At 38.7% G+C, this 16,687-nt stretch overlaps 3 protein-coding genes and 1 long non-coding RNA gene across 6 annotated transcripts in view; 1 reads left to right on the top strand and 3 right to left on the bottom strand.

Moving 5' to 3' along the window:
- Positions 1-1,075, bottom strand: part of LOC103359460 (protein TANC1-like) — a 38,230-nt gene extending 37,155 nt beyond the window's left edge. The window contains exon 1 of the mRNA XM_008284802.1: positions 1,000-1,075. Coding sequence (XP_008283024.1) covers positions 1,000-1,075 — 76 coding nt within the window. The remainder of the gene's footprint in view (positions 1-999) is intronic.
- Positions 1,076-2,804: 1,729 nt separating this feature from the next.
- LOC103359458 (uncharacterized) lies at positions 2,805-4,968 on the top strand. 2 transcript variants are annotated; one of them, XR_520310.1, is made up of 4 exons: positions 2,805-2,942; positions 3,670-3,841; positions 4,135-4,224; positions 4,708-4,968. It is a non-coding gene; the product is annotated as an uncharacterized LOC103359458 (long non-coding RNA). The 2 variants fall into 2 exon arrangements; XR_520311.1 differs by lacking the exon at positions 2,805-2,942 and adding an exon at positions 3,058-3,147.
- A 397-nt stretch (positions 4,969-5,365) lies between these two features.
- gtf2f2a (general transcription factor IIF, polypeptide 2a) lies at positions 5,366-11,864 on the bottom strand. 2 transcript variants are annotated; one of them, XM_008284797.1, is made up of 9 exons: positions 11,728-11,864; positions 11,023-11,096; positions 10,716-10,740; positions 9,992-10,130; positions 8,614-8,673; positions 7,277-7,358; positions 6,978-7,077; positions 6,669-6,812; positions 5,366-6,186 (listed from the first exon to the last, which is right to left on the bottom strand). In XM_008284797.1, exons 1-9 carry the CDS (start codon positions 11,791-11,793, stop codon positions 6,064-6,066), a joined length of 813 nt encoding a protein of 270 aa, XP_008283019.1. In that variant the 5' UTR covers positions 11,794-11,864; the 3' UTR covers positions 5,366-6,063. The 2 variants fall into 2 exon arrangements, with proteins under 2 accessions (XP_008283019.1, XP_008283020.1); XM_008284798.1 differs by lacking the exon at positions 8,614-8,673.
- A 1,054-nt stretch (positions 11,865-12,918) lies between these two features.
- Positions 12,919-16,162, bottom strand: gpalpp1 (GPALPP motifs containing 1). Its single transcript, XM_008284796.1, has 7 exons — positions 15,964-16,162; positions 15,698-15,824; positions 15,514-15,597; positions 15,150-15,408; positions 13,612-13,776; positions 13,405-13,506; positions 12,919-13,306 (listed from the first exon to the last, which is right to left on the bottom strand). The coding sequence occupies exons 1-7, from the start codon at positions 16,046-16,048 to the stop codon at positions 13,088-13,090; spliced, it is 1,041 nt and encodes a 346-aa protein (XP_008283018.1). The 5' UTR covers positions 16,049-16,162; the 3' UTR covers positions 12,919-13,087.
- Between the last annotated feature and the right edge of the window lie 525 nt (positions 16,163-16,687).

Raw genomic sequence — 16,687 nt, 5'->3', positions numbered from 1 at the left:
ACCTTATTGCCACTTATTCTGATCATCCTTGAGTGCAGTAATTTGGCCCGTAGTGTAATTTAGTCATTCACTTCCTCTTGCCTTGAATGAGTCTGTTGTTGCTGTTGATGCCCACTACCTAATATTACAAATTCACACGACATGCTGTTGCATAATTCCTGTAAATGTAGAAGAATCTTTTTAGTAAGAGGTATTAAAAAGAAGTCAAGAAGTGACATCTCTACAAATGATCAGAGCCATACCACTGCTCTGTAAACATACTATGTGATTTTAATGAGACTGACACACTTCTCTATCTTCCTCTCTGTTCTTGCAACCCAGTGCAGCACCTGATTAAATATTAATGAGCAACATGGTTGCTCTAATACTGAGCTCTACTTATGTCCATGCATCTCCACTGCGCACTTAGAAATCTCTTCTGTACTGCAGCAAATTGACAGGTTCACCCTGTAAAAAATACAAACAGCCTCATTTCAACGGCAAAATATTCAAAAATGTGAACTTCTTTTTTCAGTTCACATTTTACTGACAATACAACAAGCGTTCACCTTGTTTACAGCAGATAGAACACGTTTATACCAGGTTTTTCTCATTTAGTTGCAAGCCACAAATTCTTATTAAAATCAGTATGTGTTTAGTAGGTCAGGATGTTTGCTTAACCCACTCTAACTTCGCCTGACACACTTTAAATGCAAGCAGCGGGACACTGTGTAAAGGACGGAACACGCTGATGAATTAGGCTAATTGAAATGGCTCTACTTAAATCACCCAAGAGAAGAGAACCTGAATATTACCATCAATTAATACAAGACCTAGCGTGCACAACATACTATAAATTTCCTCATATACACATGTGTGACCCATGGCAAGAAGCATATTGATTAAAAAATCTGATAAAAATGACATCAAGGAAATCCCAGGATATCATAGGTTCAGATATCATTAAGAATACGTGCCACATTTCAGATACGCAGGAAGTTTCAGTGGTTTTGCTCTTACCTGAACGTCTCTGGTTCTTCTTTTCCCCTCGTTTTCCTCCCCCTTCTCTCTTGTTTCCAAATACTGCTCTGAACATTGCTGGGCTTCACTGTGCACTGCCTGTGGAAGAAAAAGTAAAATCTTAATTTGCATTAGGAGCACATTATTTCAGGCAACATTACCCCCGCCGTTAGATCTCAATCCAACTGCCTGAGTGCCAGATTTAAATGATGTTTTTTTTAAAAGACAACTGTCTAGTCTTTATTAAATTGTTTATTTAAACTAATTATTGGCACATACAAGTGAGAGCACACATACAAATTTATGACACCATAAAAATTCTGTCTTTAGTTACCTGTTTTAAGTCTTCTTTGGTGCCTCCATGTCTTCACATAAATCCACAGGCAGCTGATATGAGACCATTTAAACTTGCAGAGTCCAATTAAGAAGTGATGCACCTCCACAAAATGATGAAAGAAGAGGGAGGGAGCGCCCGTTGTGCACATGCGTGTTTGCCTCTTGCTCAACATTTGTGACCTGGTTTGATCTTAAAACTTGGGCTATTTTTTATTTTACCTCCATTATTTATTTCACCAGTAGGGTAAACCAGGGAAAGACGCCCCCCTGAACAATGTCTGTTCTTTTTGATTGAATATCAATATAATATGTATGCAAGAGGTATGAGGAACCAGCATTGCTATTATGAAACTAAATGTGAAATCTGGAAAAGGAACATCTTCCACCAACTCACAATTCACTTTAAACAATACAGATGCATTACTTATGTATAAGTTTACTTACATATTAAAATGTTGATGTTGCTGACTTTAACTGCAACAAAAATGTCAGATAACACATAGAAATTATTTAAGATTTTTCTTTTTAAACGCTAGATTATTGCAAAATTAAGTTTACAATTGAATAATTATTCATATTGTGTCTATTCATGACATAAAAATATTAAATAAATACCAGATAAACATGAATGTTTAGCCAACAGTAGCAAAGAATTGACGCTAGCTACCTAGTGCTACAGCATGCTATCATAGCATAACATTGTTAGCTTAACTTAGAGTCAGCTAGTTTGTTAGTGCTACACCACAGCAAGCTACTGTAGCATAACATTATTAGCTTAACCTAAAGTCAGCAAGTTAGCCTTTTAGACAGATAACCCATTTAACTGCTAGCTAGCCGTTCTGTCTGTATAAGTTGATAGTGTACTTATCTCAAAAGTCTTCTTACATTTTCACATATTATAGAAAAAGCTTTTGTTATTTTTTTTTCAATCTGATGGATAACCCTACACATGACTCTTCTGTTAGCAGTTAAGAAAAGTTTGTATGTATACTCTGTTAATAAGAAACACAGAGGATTATTTTGTAGTAACAGATTATTCCACCATTTTACCTCAAAACCATTCCTTTTGATTTCCTCCGATCCGTGAAATGATTTCAGTACTATTTAAAGATTAGTAGAGGTCACTATCATCCAAAAAAAAAAAAAAAGAACTAAGATGACAATTAGGCGTATCCAGTTGTCAGAAGGGGAATTTTGATAGGGGGACTTCTTACCCTGGTTTACCCACTACAACTTATTTTTATTATGTGTATACAAATACAAAAGCGCCATTTTTATCAGAGAACATGATCACAACAGCATCACATAAGAATAACATTATTTATACCAAAGCAGAAAAAAATAAGGACAGAAAAACGGAAAAGAAACACGAGTAATCTCCTTTAGTGAACACCAGGGGGCGACAGTGCCAATGGCAATTTCCGGTTTATCCTGAAGGAGGCGACAATGAGCCACAGCCAGTAACCTATATAATGTGGAGGCTAACGTTCGGTCGGTCCTTTCACTGATTGTACCAGCAGTGCAAGTTGAGGGGACGCAAAGTCATCTTTAGTTTATAATGCAGCACAATCTCGGCGCTTCAAACGTGTCCATCGACACGACAAGCCGTAAGTACACAACGTAGCTCTGTCAAGTTAAACTGAACAACCGTTAATGGAGCGTGTAAAGTTTTAGCGTCAGTCAATGGACACGTGTAAAATTAGCTAGAGCCATTTTGTACCACTGCTTAGTAAAGAAAACCAGCTATTCGATATTATGCCACAATAACGTTAATAGTTAAGTAAGCGAGTAATGTCCCGGGGTCGTGAGAAAGTAAGTGGCTTTTAGAAAAGGGGGGAAAACGATCCAACGGGGCTGTAAAAGTCAGCATTGCACCGGATGTGTCTCGTTGCTGCTAGCTAGCTGACGCGAATGCTAACTTGATGTTTGTGGCTACCTGCAATATAATAATCCTGCCATTTCAGAGGATTAGTTGAGGTGTATTAGTATTTTATCTCACCACTAAAAGTCTGGCTCATTTACCCTGGACGACAGTGTGATGTTAGGATTCTCGTTTACTTTTAGTAACTTTCTTTTTGCCATGTTAACCCTTACATCAACAAATTAAGATACAAGCTAATATCCATGTCACGAGTAAACAAACTGTATACTTTATTAGTATCTACCAAAACTGTTTAATAAATGTTGTAGTTTGTGTGTATTTGCTAAATTAAGAGACATAATTTCATTTCAATTGCCCCACCCTAGAAACCTAACTTTTAAAGGCCATAGGGTTGACAGTTTGAATTTCACAAATAGGCTGTCAAATAACCTCTTTTTTTTTTTCCTTTGCAGATCATGGAACATTTGGTGGACATCTGTATGAGCCAGACGGAGGATGATGTCTATGTTTGAGCTTCAGCATTATGTCCTAAAGATGTCTGTCATGGCAGTATTTACTGGAGGAAGCGGGTCTGAGATGGATGATCCAACTAAAGGACTGCGACCAAGTCTTGTGTAATGAAATGTACGCATAGATATGTTTACTTCAGAGATGTGCGATTAGCTCTATTTTTGACCAAACTTGGCCTGTTCTCTAGCTGCATCTTTGACAGCCTGGGCTCTCTGATGTGAGACATCCTGGGTTTTAATATTTCAGATGCAAGATTAAATGTCCCTGCGCTTTCTGCCCGCCTCTTTTCCATGGCGTCTCGGATTGAAGAGGGGAGGATAAATCAAACTTGTATCTGAACATGAAAGTCTTGATCTGTGCACATACTTGTGAAGAGCCTGAGAGTAACATTTTTCTCCATTTTCAAGCTTGTGGAGATAAAAACCAGAGAGAAGATAGTGAAGCAGCTGGGTGACAGTGCGGAGGAGACTTGCAGAGGAGAGAACTGATACATTCAGGTGAACACTTGTGATATTGTCTTTTCAGTCGGTGTTCATTTTGAATTTGCATCCACTGATAGACCTGAAGCAGGTTTCATTGGCTTCTGGGTTTGCATAGAGATGCTAAACTGAGCCTTCCTCGCGCTTTCTGACTGCTACATTTTATAGCAGTACAGATTGAATTGAGGAATACATTCTAGTTTTTAGGCACAGTCTGAGGTCAGACTCACAGTGGGGTGTTGAGTGTGACTCGGTATGTTTATTATTTTATTTCACCCCACTAAATTAAATTGATTCCTACCCACTGCTCATAGATCTAAGGTCAATTTTCAGATATCAGCCAAGCATCCCAGTCCCTGTAAATGTCTCGTCAAAACATTAGGGTCATTAGTTGTCTGTAGGAGTTGCTGAGATCTGGATGTGCTGTTGTTGCAGGATGTCTGCTTCTGTGACATTTTCACACCGTTTGCATATTTTTCTAAATGTTTAATTTCCTTGCAGGTAACAAGGAAGATACTGCCAAAGTCTCAGAGCTTGGACAAGTGGAACATTTGTTTCTTCTTCTCCTCTTCCAAACAAACCTGCTATTGAATGTTTTCAAATTGTCGTTTCGTTTGCCATGTCAGGTTCCTGGCAGTTTTTAATGTGCCAGCAGCATTTATTTTGCTCATAATGAATCTAAGCAGCATGAGTCTGCAGTACATGCAATATGTCAAACTGATATCACTTTTGGCTTCTAATAAAAAAAGCTGCTCAACTCAATCTTGTGGGGTTTTTTCTGAATTTAAGAATAAATTTAATGTTGAATTGCAAATACTCTATAGTGACGTGACTGTTAAAATGAGCAGGTTTAGGAAGCTACAGGTTATCGAGGTAGGAAAGCAAACTGTACTTTCATCTCCTCTGAAATTGGTGCTATCACAGCAGTTGCCTTGTAAATGTAAAAATAAGCACCACTTATGTGCACTGTAAAGCTCATTGACAGAAAAGTCCTTTATGCATGAGTGATGTGCAATTGACAAAATGTGGTGGAGATGTTTGGTTGTTGCAAATTTGTGTTTGTAGTGGTTCTACGTTTGCAGTGCTGGGAAGGCGTGTTGTGCTAATGTTCATGAACCAAGTATTCTTGTTGCTTAAATACAAAGTACAGTTTAGGAAATTTTACGAATGAAACACATTTATTGCATAAGTCAATCACATGTAAAACAACCTGAAAATACACAACATGGTTTGATACAAGAACAAAGCACAAACTTATGATTACAGTAATGCTGCTCATCTTTTTGTCAGCACCAGTCTGCTGAATTTCTCATAGTGAGGGGAAAGTCGCATTTCAAATGGAAAATATTAAACGGACTAGAAAAAGACACCATATAAATTTGGTGAGAGCCACAACCAGTGTAAATCCTTCTTCTTCATAAGGTCTATCTTGTCTTATCCAATAAAATCCCTTCTGGATATACAAAACACTAAAAAAGAATCCACTGCCATGAAACACAATTCCTTAATTCATCTCATGCTTCACAAATGTTATGTCCTATACCTCTGATGGAAAAAATAATTCAAATAGTGTGGTCTCTTACCTGGGGGGTGTGCTGGAGCTGTGACACATCAGGAAAAGAAGGTGCACATAAGCTTGAAACCTCTTTCACATTGCTCCTTCTTTTTTGTCTTCTACAAAATTAGCTACTTAAACTTCACAACAACCTCGCCTTGTAAATTCAGCCTTTGCTTGATCTCATCATCCAGTGTGTCTTTAGCCTGACATCAGAGAATCAGGTCCAACCAAGGCCTGGTCTGGGAAGGACCCCCAATGACTAAAAGAAGGTAGTGTGTTGGCCTTGGGAGGGTTGAGAACTATTCGTCTGTTTTTTCCTCGCCTTGGTAATGTCTGTACTCTGGCTTGAGCTCCCAGGTGTTCTTGTGTGTTCCTTTCACATTGTAGATACCAATATCGCGCAAGATTTCCTTCAAGTAAATCTGAGAGAAAAAAAAGAGCAAATATTGGTAAAGACAAAATCACTTGTTCTCAGAGAGTCAAAGCTATAATCACTGCGTGTAATATTTAAGGATTCCCACAAGAAAAGGCTGCATCAGAAGGAACATCTTTAAGATTTCAGATACCCAATTTATATTTTAAATATTACATACACATATACCAATATCTAACTGTATAGTGGGTTGTGGTGAAACAGCAAAATCGGCACGCTGACTATGGTTAAACACACTGTGATATTAAGAAATGTTTAAAAAAAAAGCCATGACCTGTATTATTTTAAATGACTCAGATTGAATTGCTTTTGCGGTGAGTAACAAGCAGCATTAATCAAATGTTGTGCCCTGGACTAAACTCCCAGTTCATCATCATGAATGGAATTTCCTGGGCCAACAGCATTATTTGAAATCTGTCAGTATAAACAGCATTGTAAGCCAAAGCCACTCATGTTGCCCTCTGGTCTTACCACAGGCTGTTTGGTGATATCCACCAGGTCTTTGATGTTGTAGTACTGGTGCTTCTCGAAAGCGGAGAACAACATGTCCAACACCTGCTGTTTGTCGGCTCTTGCCCTCTTGCCCTCCTCCTTCTTTTTCCTCTCATATTCGCGCTGCAGCAAAAAGCAAACAGACAGAGATCTGGTATCACGCATAGGCCTACACATAGAGAGGTATTGAAGCAGCATAGCATGTCATCTTTTATCACAAATCACAGTTTCCTCCCTTTGGTTTCCATTCAATTAATATGTTTAACAGTCACATGCTGGATTTCTTACATTGTAATCGTGGTTGGCCACAGGCTTGTAGTTGCTGGTGACCGCTTTCTCCAGCTGTTGTGACAGCCTGGCCGGCTTGGAGGACTCTTCAATTTGTAATCTATTAGATGATGAGAAGTACTTTACTTGCCAACTGAAACATATCCTGTGTACAGTGTCACACATGAAATTGTTCCATTAAGATGTCAGTTCAACACCTAGAGTACATGCTCATGCAGAGCTATGTTCTACATTCGTGCAAGTGAAACTCAAGTTCGTATCATACTAACTTAGGCACAGACCAATTTAAAAATACTTACTTCTTCAGCCTCATATAACTTTCACTGACAGCAGGTCTGCACTCTGCTCTCTGCACTACCACCCCCTCTAGGGCTATTTTATCTGCAAAAACAGAAGGGTTAATTAAAATCTTGATTTAAAAAAAAAAACTTTATGTTAACCAATTGTGTGTAAAGTGAAGGGATGAAAAGAGACGCAGTAAGTGAACAACTGGGCAATGGGGTTGAAGAACAAAAAAACAGAAGAACAAAAGAAACACAAGACAATTTGCATTTGCTAGTTACTAGAATCTAGATCAGTATAGGCTCTCTGATGTTCAAAGATGTTAGAGACATCAAAAGGTCAGCTGACTTGTTCCTTTAGTTGCTCAGATACTGTAACTCTGCTCATTAATAACGTCATTACAGCAACACCCATTCAAGTGGTAAAGTTAGCACACACAAATGCATACTCTTTCTACAGTTAATTATGATTTTGTTAATGCATTTCTCTTTCTTGTAAAAAAAACATAAGTAGTTGGTTTCCAACTCTATCTGGCTCAGAGTGAAAGTCACACTGTACCTTCAATGTCCTTTATGTTATACATACATCATCCCACTATGACAGACATTTTTTTTTTTTTTTTTAGTTAGAGCAAGAGGGTTTTTGCTAATTTAATCAGTATTGTGGTCAGTAACTGAACAATATACTTAAATAATGTCTTAAAATTGCTGCAATTTCTTTCATAAGTTCTCTTAATTGCATCTTGTGAAACTGTTAATGTACACTGCTTTGCATTTACACACTTTGTCTTTCAATACATAGTTTGTTAACTCACTGGTCAGGGAAAAAAAAAAAATCTTATAACACATCTCTGAAAGCAGCACTCAGTTACAGCATCTTAGTAACATCAAAATTTTGTTCTGAAGGAGGTTTAATAATGCACATAGTACAAAAAACTAACACTCAGTACAGCCAGACATCACCTGTCTTTGCCAACATTGCCACAACTGAACTGACATCACAACCAACACCACAAGCAGGCAACACTCTGCTCAAGAGCAGTCAAGACCTGGTTTAACCACACAGACCATCTCCAAGACGATTGCAAGCTATGAACAGAAGCTCTGCATGAACTGTGCAATTATGCTCCAAAAGAGAAGAGGCCTGTGTTCTGCTTCAGGACAAAACTCAGCACTACATGCGAAGAATGTGTCAATGGTTTTGGTACCAATACATGCATCTTCCACAGCATGTATATGGCGCATCATTGTGATACCACAAATAGCCCTTTTTACAAATGAAAACAAAAGACGTTCAGTGCGCCTGATTCCCAGTGATACAACTTTGTCACTTGCTGGCGAAGCGGAGGACTCACCTGGACCTGCCCCCGCCCCCGAACCTGAGCTGCTGCCATCAGATCTCTCTTCTGACTGGCCTACAGGGAGGGAGGGAGGGATGGTAAACATGAAGATACAGGGGATGGGAGACGAAGGAAGGAGGGGATCGAACAATAAGAACCACACCCAGGGTTTAGTCGCACACCAAAACGTTTAATCACACAGAGCTTCTCGGCATAATCTCTGACAAGCACGCGTGTGCGCACGAGCAAAGCAAGCATGGCCTGACAACAAGCAAGCACACACACCCCGTCCCGCCACTGATACAATCCATGACAGGGCTGCACAAATACTTATTTTGTGAAATTACCTAACAGATTATAAACACTATGCCACCAAAGCATGTCTCCAGTTTAAATTTTAACGCTTTTATACTGTCTGCTCATATTAAATTCACCAAAATGTTATGAGCAGACAGTGTTATGCCTTTTATGTTATATGACTGTTTTAACAACTGCCTTCTTAATCAGAACATAGTAGGAAACAAAGTCCATACCACATCACACCTTTTACCGTGCATACAGTTAAAAAAAATTACATAAACCATTTTAACTGTGCAGCCTTAACTCACACGCACACACACACACACACACACACACACACGCGCGCGCACACACACACACGGATCTCTCAAAGTAAGCACTGCAGTGCAGGTTCACCAGCACCCATAGCAAAGAAACCAAAACAAAAACAAACTAGTTACATTCGGAGTGCAGACAAGGCTGGTTAAATTCAAACTAAACCAAAAGAAACCCATGCACTAACTAAATCAACTCCAAATTCAAAAGTGATTTGTGTTGATATGCATCTACTCTACGTTAACTGATTTCAAAATGGTGCCATTGTGCCTGATCATATACACAATCGGCTGTGGTGATTGGCAGTGGACTGAAAGGGTCAACCCACAAAAAATGAGCGACAGATGATCAAACACTGAAAATGAAATTCCCATATATGTAGAGACAGAAACACAGATCAGACTGGATGAACACAAAGACTCTTCTGTTTTCCACTAAGTGTTCACTTGTCCACAGTGTACAGCACATTTTTTGCATGTACTCAGTTAAGACAGTGGACAACCTCACACTCTAGGAAAGTCTGTTAAGAGTTCACAACACACAGAAACAAGCAGGACAGGCGAGGGAAAGACTGTGCGTGAAGACAGCAAGCTGTACGACGAGCAGCAGGATCGGCACCTCCACCACCTGATCACACTGAACTTACCTCCTGGCTTGAATGAAAACATGTAGTTCACATTACAAAAAAACTAATAATGCAATTTGTAGACTGTTACAAGTGTCTCATTTTGCAGCAAAGGTTCTCAAAGCAAATACTTGGTTTCCTGATGAAACTTACCTGATGAAGTCTCTGTAAAGACCGCCAGCATCTGACCTCCCACTGACTGCATGGTGAACGGGTGTTCGCGAGGTGCAGACACCGTCTTATCTTCTATGCCTTCGATCACAGTCAGCTCTTCATTCAAAGTGAAAGACACCTGTAAAGAGTAGTGAGTAGTGTCAGCCACATTTTATCTTTCCAGTGACATTGAGGGTTGTGAGGGTATTATATAGTTCATACATTTACACATGTCTTGCACAACATAGTGAATATAAAGATTTTGGAGACGTGTTCTTGAAAAAAAAGCTTAGACTTAGTACAGTTTTTCACTTTAAACTGCAACTAAAATCAATGGTTGTGTGTAAAACAGAATTTAAGTAAGCCTTGAAACAGAACAGTTCTCTTCATGAAAGCTTTCTCTCTAGATCTGGTGTTTAGCAGGTATTCATGTTTCATCAATACTGATTACAGTGGATAAGTAGCTCTATACTGTGTGTACTATACTATACAGATCATAAATTATGCAAGTTGCTCTTTCATATACTGGCAAAAGCATATTCTAAAACATTTAGCAATTTAATAGTAATCAGATTATATCTTGTCTATTACTAAAACTATTTATCTTCACATTTTACTATAAGTGGAGAATGATATGTAAAGGAGACATGGTGCATGGCAGTGTACATATGCTATACATGTGAATCACTGGGATGCATAGTAAGTCTTTCAAACATTTACTTACCTCTGCTTTTCCTTGGTTTCCTTTCCTTTGAAATAAAAATACAACGAGAAATTTCAATTGACTCACTGGCGAGAATAACATGATTTGATATAATGTGAAATTTCTGAATAATAGTCATAACAAAACAGTGCTTATATAAATGTGTAGTTCACTAAAATTGTACCCTTCATCAGCACAAACTCAATTTACATTTTCTCTTTGCTTGCCAAATGTATAGCTACATGCTGTGTACTAATTCACAAACATACATAAATAACTTTGCAGACTTGCTTCTGCTATTTTATTGATGCTCAGTTATTTCACATACTTGCAAATTCTGAGTTTCCCGACCTCTCCTCTGCCCGTCGCTTTTGCCCATTGCTGAGAGAGGTATTTCGGTACCTGCAGGGAGAAACATGATTACATTTTTAGCAAGGCTACTTTCAGACCTTGACAAAGGGCCTTGCAGTAAGAACATGAATGTATCAACAATCTATCATACTATCTAACTCTAAATCTTTGGTGAAATTACAACGTGCTGTTGGGATGAATCAGTCACATCAAGCTAACATGTATGTTTCTCGAGCCACATTGGGAAAATTTTAGCACTGAAACAAGGCGTTAATTTAGTAGTAACTATATTATTCTGCTATCATTTCGAAAAAAGGTGTTCCTTGGCCATCTACATGTTAGATTGAGCAAATCATTACTAGTTCACTCTAATAGTGCCTTTTTTCAGAACTCAGCTCCTGATCTTTATTTACAACTTTGGATATATTGGCCAAAGACAGCCTCCAGTAAAAACCAGTTGTTTGCGGCGTAATGTGCATCAAAAATACTTTTCGATCAATAGTTTTGACCAGTTTAGCTAACAGTTAATGAACTTAGTCAACGTTACCTGCAACACATTATTTCATTTGGTCATAGCGGCACATGCTAAGCTACATTACTGTTAGCCTTAGCTTATTCTTAGTTTTTTAATTAACAACAGACTCGATATCCTACAAACTAACTAAAAATAGCACATACGCACCTTAACAAGCCACACACCCGTATTCTGCTTGGCTCCAGTTAAATCAACTTCTCCTTTTTCTGACATGTTTTAAAATTACGCTTCTGCGAAGTTATCGATGCAGCCGCCACACGCATGCGCACAAGGAATTTAAAAGTATGGCAACTCTTAAGGTCCATTTGAGTTTTTGTCATCCTTCGCTACTTCGCGACTCTTAACAATGTAGTTAATCAACAATAACGCTCACATGTAGCAATGCACTGGTAAAACACACATGTGGAGTTTAAAAACAAAACAACTTTAGTTAACTTAAAGAAAAACACGATTGCAAAAACAGGTTACAAGATGCAAGAAACAATTAAAGTCTGATGGAGTAGCTGTAACATGACTGTGTATATGACTGTGTAATTTGCACAAAAAGTTAAACATACAATTAAATTAATCAATCACAGTTGTAAAATGGTATATTTATACAAGGGTTTATGGCTGTGTAGGAAAAGGCTTTAGGCTGTTTAGGTTGTTAACCAAAGAGCAGTAAGGTTTAAGAAAAGCATTGTTTTAATAGGTTTTCATATACACAAACATCCAAAACATATGACGGGGCTAAATGAAAAAGAATCAGTTTAAGTCTGACAGACTTAAATATGGGCTAAAACATGTGTTAAAACTAAACTATCCTAAAAACCCCATTTATTTATTGTTTTAAATTAGACACTTACATTTGAAAAACATAACCTTAACTAAATTTAAAAGGTGTTATGCCATTGATCTGACTGGTACCTGCAGAAGTATAGTCCAATCTCAAAACATAACCTGATATATCACTGTAAGGAAAATATGTCATTTGTTTGCATTTCGGGGCTGCAAGGTGGTGCAGTTGGTAGCACTGTTGCCTTGCAGCAAGGTTGCCGGTTCACATCCCGGGATCTTTCTGCGTGGAGTTTGCATGTTCTCCCCGTGCAGCGTGGGTTCTCTCCAGGTTCTCTGGCTTCCTCCCACAGTCCAAAAACATGCTGAGGTTAATTGGTGATTCTAAATTGTCCGTAGATGTGAATGTGAGTGTGCTTGGTTGTCTGTCTCTAAGTGTAGTCCTGCCTTTGCCCTAAGTCAGCTGGGATAGGCGCCAGCCCCCCTAGTGAGGATTAAGCGGTGTATAGATAATGGATGGATGGTTTTCATTTCTTTCCATATTATTAGCCCTAAGACGGTGTCTGCTGGAAAACTGAATTGTCTGCCATGTCTTTATTGTCCAGTTTATTTTACCCCATACACCATAGAAACATAGTCCATGTTATACAAACCCTGTAAGAAAATTTTACTGGTCAGACCGCAAGTGGAGGTCTGCATGTTCATACGCATTTCTTTACATTTTGACAGTGTGTTACAGGAACATTCGGTCCTTGCTGTAGGAGAACCGTGTGTTCAGTTCCTGAGACTTCTTCAGCAACCGCTGCTTCTGTGCTTCATCAAAGCGGTTCACCTGCAGGTCTGCATCACGATCAAATGGCCTCCTCTCCACTGGTTTGTCAGCTTTCTCTTTTGCTTTTTCCTTCATTTTCTTTGTGTGCAAACTCATCAGAGACTCAGCACGTTTAGACTCCTGATAACAGAAAGCAGATTCAGAATTTTTGAGTTTAATATACATTGTAGAAATTGGAGTTATTATGGAGGAAAGAGTTGGGAGGTAGAACCACTTACATTATACTTAGACACTTTGTCTGCCATTTCCAAGTCCTTCCGTGAAACTTGTGGGACGTCGTCTTTCTCCGCCTCACCCTTCTTCTTTCCCTCTAGACGTTCCTATTGAGAAATAGACAAACCCATGAGATAAAGGAAAGTAATATACTGGCAGAAAGATGTTTTACCAATAATAAGCATAGAAGTGAAATATTTCTCATTAACTACCCTGGTCTTGCGCTCCCTGTCTGCTGGTGTATCCGTCCAAATGGAGCGATCCTTGTTCTCTGGGCCCGATCTCTTCTTAAAAGTTCGAGCCCCCAAGCCGATGTGCTGCAGCTCTGGTGGGAGTTCCGTCATCCATGTTTCTCTGGTCAGCACCTCAGGGGCATCCTGTTAATACAACATACACATGGGAACAAACTCAGATTTAAAAAAAAAAACAAACAAAAAAAAAACACATGAAGTGGGAACAGGATACTCTACATTTTGGGATTTCTCTTAAATTATTGTTTAAACTCGTGTTTGTTTGTTTTTTATTGTTGCTGCTTTAACTTTTTTTTTTCCTGTTCAGAGGTCAGCCTAAAAACAAAGTGCCTGTTAAAAGTATTAACCTGCTTTGGAAGTTTTCCCCTTTCATTACTTTTCAACACTGAATCAAGGTCAATTTAATTTGTGTTTTTTGACAATGAATAGGAGATCACCTAAGTGCAGTGAATGTGTCTCAAGCTATGTTTAGTATAAAAACCCCTGTATCTGGAAGGTCCAGTCACTGGTCAATCAGGACTCCTGGGCTATAACTACACCATTGATTAGAGTTCACCAGAAGGCATGTGAGAGACAGAAGTCAACTGGAAGAAGATTCTTCAGTCTGATGAGACCACAACTGAGGTTTTTGGCCATTATAATAGACACTATTTTTAGAGAACACCAAACATTGAACATGATCACAAACACACCATCCCACCAAGAAGCATGGTGGTGGCAACATCATCGTATGGCGAATACTTCTCAGCAGCAGGCCCTGGAAGGCTTGCAAGCGTAGAGGATAAAATTAATGCAGCAAGGTATAGGGAAATCCTAAAGGACAACCTGATGCAGTCTGCAAGAGAACTACAATTTGGTAGAAGATTTGTTTTGAAGGAAGACAATGACTCAAAGCATACAGCAAAAACAACACAGAAATGAATGAAAGACAACAAGGTGACAGTTCTGGAGTGGCCAGATTGAAGCCCAGACCTCAAACCATTAAGACTTTATGGCTGGATTTGAAGAGGGCTGTTCACTCATAATCCCTGTGCAACCTAAAACAGCTTGAGCAATTTTGCAAAGAACAATGGGGGAAAACTGCAGTGTCCAGATGTGCAAGGCTTACTGAAACCTATCCACACACACTGAAACAATCCTGTAATTTTGGCCAAAGGTGCATCATCTAAATACTGACTTGAAGCAGATGAATATTTATGCAATCATTTATTGTACATTTTATATTTTTATTAATTGACCTTACTTTGAAAAAATCTGTTTTCACTTTGACATGATCGAGTATTTTGTGTAAATTCTTGTCAAAAAGGACAAGAATTATATTATTGTATTATTATTATTATTATTATTACTATATTGACCATGATTGAATGTTGAAAAGCAACAAAGGGAGAAAACTTGCAAGGGGGTTAATACTTTCTACAGGCACTGTATTTAACTAATGGAATTATACAGTGCAGGCTATACGGATGAAAATCAGAAGGAGAACTATGAGGACTCACATCTCCTGTCAGTTTCTCTTTCATTCTCTGTGCTCTGCGCTCAAAGTCTAGAGCCACAGAGTCTTGAATTGGTCCTTTGGCCGGCATGGGTCCAATCACATCCTCGTCCTCTCCCTCGCTGCTGGAGGTCTCAGCCTTGTAGCCAGGAGGTAGGGCAGGCCCTGGAAAATCTTCTTCGTCTTCACCATCATTATCATCATCTTTTTCATATGCTGCTCTGCGAAACCCAGGAGGCAAAGCAGGTCCCAGCACAGGTGGCCTGAGGAAACACTAAGAAGTTAAAGCTTCCGTAATTAACTATGTATCCACACTGTTATTTCTATTTTTAATTCACTGAAAAACACCACCAGTTTAATTTGCACACCTTTCTGGTGAACTCAGCTGTTTCTTAAATCCTGGTGGCAAGGCTGGTCCAAAGAAACCATCATCATCTTCTTCTTTGTTCACCCTGTTCAGAAGACACACGTTACTGTTAGGTTTAATGAGATGTTTCTTTCTTTTTTTCTTTTTCTTTTTTTTGTTACAGTCCAGTCCAGCAGTGAACCTACTCTTCAGGTCTGTCTCCTGATGTGTGTCCAGTCTTGGCTCTTTTGAACGACACCTTCTCTTCACCCTCATCCGAGGAGCTCGACGGTTCTCCCCGCTTATAGCCAGGAGGCAACGCAGGACCAGCGACTACAGAGTTACAAGTATGAAACAACTGATAACCATTGGAAAAAAGCAATCTGACACAAATGCTTTTTATTTGTATTATATTTAGCCGCAAGTGAAGCTAGCTAATAGCTTCTGTCAAAATTTAAGTTGTCTTACTTACATTCTTCGTCACTATCAGAGTCTTCAGGATTCTCCTTCCTGAACATGGGCGGTAAAGCAGGTCCAATTACTTCATCAGACGACATATTTAATAATGATTAATTACTCAGTCACGTAGTTTCAGCAATTTCTATAAAAGTAAGCACACTGCTTCACAAACCACAAAAACCTTATAGAACGAGCCTCAACTTTCACACCGGAAGTAAACAGTAAGGCGTCAGACTTTTGTATCAAATTAACTGAAGGTAACAGCACTAAAACCTGCTGTGCTCCAAAATAAAAGCACAACAGAGTAAACGACAAAATAAGGTGGGCTATGGACCGTTTTGGACAAGAATGGTAAGCACGATTTCCTCTATAGACCTATTTTGCCTAAAATATCTTTCCAGTGGTAGAAAAGGCATTCAGATCTTTTATTTAGGCAAAAATATCAATACATAAATGCATGAATACTTATTTGCAATAAGTATTAACAGCAAAATGTGGTTAAAGTATTAAAGCAGAGCATTAGTTTGTTGTCTCTCACTTCTTTTACAAAAAAAATAGTCATCATAGTAGGAACAAATACATAAAAAACGGATATTTACTAATTTCATCTCAGACTCTCCAGATGCACAGATTTTTCAGTAGTGGTACTTCTCAAATTAACCTTCCACAAACGATATTATATTTTGAAAGGTCAGAGCGGAAGGATTCTGTGGGTTACTAGGAGGACCTTGACACCG

This window comes from Stegastes partitus, unplaced genomic scaffold, assembly GCF_000690725.1.
Source record: "Stegastes partitus isolate 25-593 unplaced genomic scaffold, Stegastes_partitus-1.0.2 Scaffold374, whole genome shotgun sequence".
NCBI lineage: Eukaryota > Metazoa > Chordata > Actinopteri > Pomacentridae > Stegastes > Stegastes partitus.
Note: the sequence above shows the minus strand (reverse complement) of the source record. Positions and strands in the feature narration are given on the sequence as shown.

What these genes read in the sequence shown, in the direction of transcription:
- gtf2f2a (XM_008284797.1), bottom strand. Translation starts at nt 11,793, where the DNA reads ATGTCAGAAAAAGGAGAAGTTGATTTAACTGGAGCCAAGCAGAATACG. An exon ending in CTTTACAGAGACTTCATCAG is followed by an intron (nt 8,674 to 9,991) that starts GTAAGTTTCATC and finishes CCCTCCCTGTAG; the next exon opens with GCCAGTCAGAAGAGAGATCT. An exon ending in TGGCCAACCACGATTACAAT is followed by an intron (nt 6,813 to 6,977) that starts GTAAGAAATCCA and finishes TTTTTGCTGCAG; the next exon opens with CGCGAATATGAGAGGAAAAA.
- gpalpp1 (XM_008284796.1), bottom strand. Translation starts at nt 16,048, where the DNA reads ATGTCGTCTGATGAAGTAATTGGACCTGCTTTACCGCCCATGTTCAGG. An exon ending in CTCTGATAGTGACGAAGAAT is followed by an intron (nt 15,825 to 15,963) that starts GTAAGTAAGACA and finishes GTAACTCTGTAG; the next exon opens with TCGCTGGTCCTGCGTTGCCT. An exon ending in ACAAAGTGTCTAAGTATAAT is followed by an intron (nt 13,307 to 13,404) that starts GTAAGTGGTTCT and finishes TTCTGTTATCAG; the next exon opens with GAGTCTAAACGTGCTGAGTC.